Source organism: Penaeus vannamei, chromosome 22 (assembly GCF_042767895.1).
Source record: "Penaeus vannamei isolate JL-2024 chromosome 22, ASM4276789v1, whole genome shotgun sequence".
In the NCBI taxonomy this organism is placed as follows: Eukaryota; Metazoa; Arthropoda; class Malacostraca; order Decapoda; family Penaeidae; genus Penaeus; species Penaeus vannamei.
Window position 1 is genome coordinate 11,523,256 of NC_091570.1, and position 7,500 is coordinate 11,530,755.

At 38.5% G+C, this 7,500-nt stretch overlaps 1 protein-coding gene across 2 annotated transcripts in view; it reads left to right on the forward strand.

The window, feature by feature from the left end:
- Positions 1-6,739: 6,739 nt before the first annotated feature.
- LOC113811522 (uncharacterized) overlaps positions 6,740-7,500 on the forward strand; it is a 52,462-nt gene continuing 51,701 nt past the window's right edge. Inside the window, exon 1 of one of the 2 annotated variants that reach the window (XM_070136548.1) lies at positions 6,740-7,002. In XM_070136548.1, the coding sequence (XP_069992649.1) occupies positions 6,991-7,002 (12 nt within the window). In that variant the 5' untranslated portion in view covers positions 6,740-6,990. Of the gene's footprint in view, positions 7,003-7,061; positions 7,201-7,500 lie in introns of those variants that run through there. The other variant, XM_070136547.1, reaches the window with a different exon arrangement.

Here is a 7,500-nt window from a genome sequence, read left to right on the forward strand (position 1 = left end):
CTCCCCCCCTAAAAAACAAAACAAAATGTAAACAAACATTTTCAGTGGTATCCCTACATCTTTAAAATTAGAATCAATGCACATTTTTAAATGCTGAATAAATAACAATCTTGACATGGTCTTGGACCAGGAGACCAACAAGCCCAGGGGCTTCGTCTTACTGTTACATGCATCAAGAGCCGCCACCAGAAATTCCAGAAACTCAGAGGATAACATCATCGGCAAAGTCGAGGTCTGTGACCTTGATATTGCCTAATGTTACTCCACACTGACTTTGGATAGTGTTTCAAAGTCATGGTGCAATGGGCTCACTTCTGAGTTAACAAAAAAGAAGTTCGACAGGCTCCCACCACACTTTACAGCACTTTCAGTACCAGTATATAGGCTTGATATTAAACCAATAATTCTTGTTGGAATTCCTCCAAGTATCAGGATATCCCATAGCGATTCGTACTGCAACGAGTGAAACAGCGAAAACCTTGCCTGATATACTGAGCAGTGTGATGGCACAGCATTTGCTACAGTTCCAACGATCTCCTTTTCCCTTCCAGAGAGGGATGACCACGCCCCTCAGCAGGTCAGGGGGAATGGAACCGGACTGCCAGATGAGAGCCAGGAGAGTATGCAAGCCCCATGCCATAGGTTTACTTCCAGCCTTTAGTAGTTAAGCAGGGATATCACATATGCCTGTAACTTCCCTGTCCTTCAGCTTAGAGATTGCCTGCCTAACCTCAGTCAGGGGAGGAGGATCCTCACTGATGGTTGGGTCTGGCACAGGCATTGCGACATCGCTTACGTCCAGACTAATTGCTGGAGGGCCTACTTGGTACAGTTGCCCGAAATACTCAGCCCAGTGTTCATGAACCCCAACCCACTGACCGGACTGCAGTCATCTGCAAGGAGAGAGTGGAGCTCAGTTTTCTCAGGGCTTGTTAGGCAGAACGAAGGTCATTTACTAAGAAACAACCTTCGACCTCCTCAGCAAGATTCCTGATGTACTACTCACTTCTGAACAGAGTCTGAGCACCAAGGAACGGCACAAATCCTAATTGCCATTCAGACGATCCATGCAACACATCTATGGTCTCCAGTGTTTTTGACGGCATGAAATTCTACCTTGTTCTCGGGCATTCGCCAAGGGAGTGTTATGTGCTTAAATGAATCCCATAATGCTGCAGGAGCCATCAGGTTTTCAAGCACTGGTAACCGGTCAGAGACTGTTGCAGCGAAGGTCTGTGTGCACTTTTCTTAACTTAATCTGTCATGGTGAAACCCTATAGTGGCCACTGGAGAGACGGAGGGATTTGAGGTGGACCTGCAGGGTCTATAAACTCTGCTGTTCTGGAGGATCTTCCAGCGAGTGCCGACAGGATATATATATATGTATATATATATATATATATATATATATATATATATATATATATATATATATATATATATATATATATATATATATATATATATATATATTGTGTGTATACATCTATATATAAATGAATAAATAAATATATATACATACATACATATGCATGAATACATGTACCTGTGAGCACAGTCTAGTGTGGTAGTTAGCATAATGACGTCATCAGGCGCCGACATAAGTCGCAAAGATTTATTCGGTGAATTATATAAGAAGGAAAGAATAACATCCGTAAATATGCAGTGAATTACCTGGGACTAGTGGTGGCCCTAGATGAAAATAATGATGGAATTCAGACCCTGTTTAGACGAGCTACTTTAGTGGCGTGACAACCAGGGCAATGGAAGTGAATAGGACTGCACACATGTAGTGGCTTTGGCTGGCCTGTGGTGCGACTAAGAGATTTTCCTCACAGTCGCTCGACTGTTCAGCCACTAGAGGAACATGTGTTGCTATGCGACCGCACACACACGGCGACAGCTACTGCATTTTCATGGTGATGGCGGGCCTCATTGGTTGGAGGGGGTGGGATTCAACCAATGAGCATCACGCGGAGCGGAGGCAGACAGAAGCGACAGTAGCTTCCGCTTCCCCAAGCCTATCATCCTGATTTGATGGACATTCTCATGTAATTAAAGAAGTTGGGTTCATGTTCTCGTAAATTTGGATACAATGAGAAGAGCATTCCATGGGTGTCTGTCATTTAAATAGGATGAACCCAATAACGTCCGTCTCCTTTTCCGACGCTGCAAACGACGATATAAAACCCATGCACATGCCACCTCTTCTACATCCATTACCAGCTGTATATGATCAGCGACCGAAGAGAGAAATACAATAGTGGGCGAGAGACGAGTCGGGCCAATGTAAATGCCGTGTGTGAATGTTCACTCAGTACTCGCATTTCTAGCAGTCGGGCCACTAAAATCGCTCATCTGAACAGGTCCTCAGTGTGATGGTCAAGACAGCCACTCCGAGGTTTTACCGGCTCGAGTATATTCTCGCATCTTATTTTGTGCTTTTATCCTTTCAGTTAGGCAGTGGTTCCCAATCTTTATTTCCATCAAAATAAGTGGTTATCAATGCAAACACTTTATGTATGTATTTGTGTGTATATACACACACACATATTCTTCTCAATACTGGAACTACTGATGCGTATTTAAATTCAATCATGAAACTCCATGCAGGATCTCTGGGTTATCCTGATTTTATCCTCAAAAGTGTGGCTGACCATTTTATCCTGGTCATCAAATTAGCCATGGCTTCTGATAATCGCTCTGTATTATTGCAAAGAAATTACTACACCCAAAATGAATGAGCGGGCAGACTGTCCGAAAAAAAACTCTGGAAACATAGTGGTAGCTCAAGGAAGAACTCTGCAGGGAAGTAAACAATAAATGGGGACCACTGAAGTAGACTTGCTCGCTTCACTCACATTTCACATTTCTGCATACCCAGACAAAAATGGGACTGGGATAGATGCCATGCACACAGATTGGAACCACTGGGGGAGAATTTTATTTTAACAGCATGCCAAACAAAGTAATACCGAAAACAATGAGATGGAAGCGCACATGAATACTGGTAGCACCATTTTACAGACAGTTGACTGAGAGTTCCGAGCCAGCTCCCCTGAAATAAGGTAGTCATGTTTCCGCCAAGTCAGCAGCAGAAGCCTTCAAATCCTGAAACTTCACGTTTGGATACTGTAGATTCCTCTCCAATGTCCAAAGAATTTACAAATGCTGCGTTAGAAATCATCACACTAGCTCGTAGGTACTCACCGAATCGGCAGCAACAATCTGTATTACGAAAGTTTTTAGATTACAAGAGAGACAAGCCAAAAGAAAGAAGATTGCGATTTCCTTATGGGGTAATCTATAGATATGAGAAGGAAATTCCGGACTGTGTCAGGATACGATCAGCTTTAAGATTACCATTTTTCCTAACATCTTAGACATAACACAAGTCATTCTGAAATATTATCAAGAGACCCGTGTGCTCCAACATGGAGTATAGATGAATGACTTCAATGTTTATGCCAATATTCCTATTCACATGTGAGTAGTGATGTGCAAGTGTGTAAAAAAGCTTTGTGTTTACCAATGTTCGCATCTGGGCGAAAAATTAGTGACATTATATCCGAGCAGTTATTCAATCGATGTAATCCTAATTTCGAACTAGGTCCCACATGTACTCAAGCTTTATTGGAAACTAATTCCTTTGCAGACTTGAAATTGTACCCTGTTTGTCCAGTGCAAATATATTTTGGAAAGTCATGAAGTTGGATGGATAACCTTCCATTGACAAAGAGAGATGGATTAATGCAGATGGTGGTACTCCCCTAAGTAGAAAAATAGCATTCCAAATTGTATGTCATTTTGAATACAAAGCTATTACCCATACTATGCATAAGATTCCTTGCGTTGCGTGTTATCAGTGTAGGGAATTAGCTACTTCTTTGTCTGAAGTAGGCTTTCTTGAACCCAAAGTTCTGGCAATTATGGGATCCATTACCAACAGGATATTCAAGAAATAATACACGAGTAGAGTACATCATCCTTCTGTAACATGCGTGTTACTAGGAGGCACTACCAGAAAGGTAAACTGAAATTTTATAAGGACATTTACATGTAATTAGAATGTAATAACCTTGTAAAGACAGTTGGTTACAGAATATTGTTTAGGACTGTATTTCCTAAGATATATTGTCAACAGAATATTGTGAAATTGTGGGAATACGTAATTGCAAAAATAACTGCATTGATTCAATCATAATAAGATACTGATATAAATCTTGGTGGTCTTTTCCACCTCCCAAGACCATCTCATTATACAGGAGGATTGGAGATGTGTAGGCCTACCCAGAGAGAATCGTGTTTTAAGCATATTTAAGGATATTTTCTCTGGTGTAACCCACCCACCTCCAAAGATCAATGGTTAGTATTTTAAACAAACAAATGTGCTTGACGTCAAAGGTCTTATAACACTTATACAGCAGACGTTTCGAAGCGTCGTGAATGGAGGGACAACGTGGTCGGCATCTTTATGACCTATGTCGCCGCCTGATGACGTCACCATGCTAACTAGCCCACGAGATTGTTAGAAAATAAGGTGCTCACAGGTGCCTTACTCTCGATGGGGCTGGCCGTTAGGTAGCAAGGGAAAGGTAGGGTATGAGGCGCGTGTCTGACCACAGATTATATTTTTCCTTACGCTCAAAAGCAATATATTTTTTCTTTGCCTATTTTTTTTCGTTTTAGGGTTTCAGAAATTGTTGCTTTCGATAATTATTTTTTTATGTTACTATTTTTATATTCATGCAATTTCTTTTCTCATATGGTTTATATGTTTTTAAATTTGTTATAGTTTTCATAATTGCTGTGGTATCTATATTTTTTTCGTAGTTGATGTTCCCTTGTTTGTTCTTACCTTGAAAGTTGTTGGTTCCGTGTTTTTATCAGGTATTGTTTTCGTAATTCTTCTGTTACTTTTTCCCACATGCTTTATCGTCTTTTTTTCAGGAGATTGCGTATGTGTGTGACTGTGGCTTATAAATCGTAAATTATTATTTTCCCGAAATTTGTTTTCATATATAACACTTTCCTATCATGTATTAGGATATATTGCCTTCATGCTCTACGTTTTCGTTTATTTTTGTAACCGTCGTCCTAATTTCATATCAGGATTTGCTGTTTTCGATTTTATATTCATTTACGCATTTGCTTGTGTGTGTGTGTGTGTGTGTGTGTGTGTGTGTGTGTGTGTGTGTGTGTGTGTGTGTGTGTGTGTGTGTGTGTGTGTGTGTGTGTGTGTGTGTGTGTGTGTGTGTGTTTTACGTTTTCGAATTCAAGAGACATGCTGCCGGTTTGTTAGAATTGCGCAAGGCCCGACCCAAAGAATATTCGTATACCTGACATCCATAAATCAAGAAATAAATGCATATTTATCAGTCTAGACATGCATATCAACCGGGCAAATAGTAGTCAAATGTATATGTATCAGATATATAGACAGGTATGCCTCTATTTCTGCATCTGTATTTATGAAAATTCATTGGGTCGGGCCTGGCAAAATATTAACAAACCGTTTGTCTGTTTTTGTTGCCGTCATTGTTGTCAGATTCTTTCACTTGTTTAATTTGTATTTTCCGTACCTGTTGGCATTTTGGGATCGTGTTAATGGTTTTGAACCTCGCTATTTTAGCTTCATTTGCGTATTTTGTCTTCTCATTGTATTTGCTGTTCTTGCATTTAATATTGTGCCATTCTGATTTCTCTTTTCGCTTTCCGATTTCCTTCCTTACACTTGTTTTACTTCTTGTTAATTCATCTGTATTTAAGCGTCATCTCACTTTCTACATATGTTCGTGGATTGTGGAATTTGAATTTATTTTGTTTCCATGTTGCAGTTTCAGGATTTAACGTTTGTACTGGTTTAATTTCTTCGTATTTGTTCATTTTATACCGTACCTGTTGTTTTTATTCCATGTGCTAGCATTTTGTTCTGGTGTGACTTGTTTTCGGATTTTTTGTTTCTGTACAATTGCTAATTTCGCTTTTGTTCAGTCATTTTGGTTTTTGATTTCATTATTTTTCTCGTTAGCATTGTTGTCTTTTGAATTCTATTGCTTTCGCATTCATTGTACTTCCCTCATTTCTTTTTGGTACATTATGTTCCCCGAGCAGCTGTCTTCGCGTTAGTTAACCAAAAACTTTTTAACGTCAATTTTCGTATTTGTTGTCATCACATTTTCTTCAATATGTGTGTGTGTGTGTGTGTGTGTGTGTGTGTGTGTGTGTGTGTGTGTGTGTGTGTGTGTGTGTGTGTGTGTGTGTGTGTGTGTGTGTGTGTGTGTGTGTGTGTGTGTGCATATATATTAAACACATATATAAATATATGTATAGTATATATAATGTATATATAATATATATATAATACATATGAAATAAATAAATATATATATAATATAATATAATATATATAATGTATGAATAATACATATAATGTATATATAATCTATATGTATGTAAATATAAATATATATATATATATATATATATATATATATATATATATATATATATATATATATATATATATATGTATATATATATACTATCATATATATATATATATGTATATATATGTATATATATGTATATATATATATGTATATATATGTATATGTATATATATATATTCATATATATATATATATATATATATATATATATATATATATATATATATATATATATATAGTCTTTGATGTAGTTTTTTTGCCTTTGTTATTATATTATTATTCATTGTTGTTTTCGTGTTTGTTGTTGTTTCGCTTAGCTGGTTCTATAGCTGTCGTTTATCATTTGTTGTGCTTCTGCTCTATTTGTGGGTGCATTAGTTGCTTCCGCACATCTTACCTTACTGCTTGCACCCTTGCAAAGAAGAAGGAGAAGAAGAAGAAGAAAAGGAGACACTAAACGGAACCAAGGCAACTGCGGTCTGTCGCCGAGCAGGTGGCTGGTTGGCCAAGTCGACTCGTCGAGGCGGACGCGGCCAACATGGCCCACCTGGTAAGACTCTCATTCCCTAACGTTTTGAAAGCTTGAGAGTTGTTGCCTGTAAAAAGGGTAGGAATTCAGTGGGACAGCCGCTGTAGTAGTCCCGGGAGGAACCCCAGTGGCACCACTTTGCGCGGCCCAAGGGCAAAATGTCATAGGTGTTGGTGAATGCAAAGTGCTCGATGCGTATTAATGTTTACATGTATGCATGTAAGTGTATTGGAGAAATATGTTTTGATCAAGGCCTGAGTTTGAAGAAAAAGTATTCTAACAGAAGAATGATAGATTATCTTTGTTTTAATTGTGTGATTAGTAATTCCTAGTTTGAAGCTAACAATTCTGGTTGCAGAGGTAGGGTTATGCAATTGGACAGTTTTAGTTATTTAATTTGTTGCAGAAGGTATTGCCAGAGCAAGAACTCTCTTAGATAGATTGACCAGCTCCCATTCATGCAAGAGGCAGTTAGGCATTCTATGCAATTGTGCTTATTTAACCGGCAGCTGTTTCATC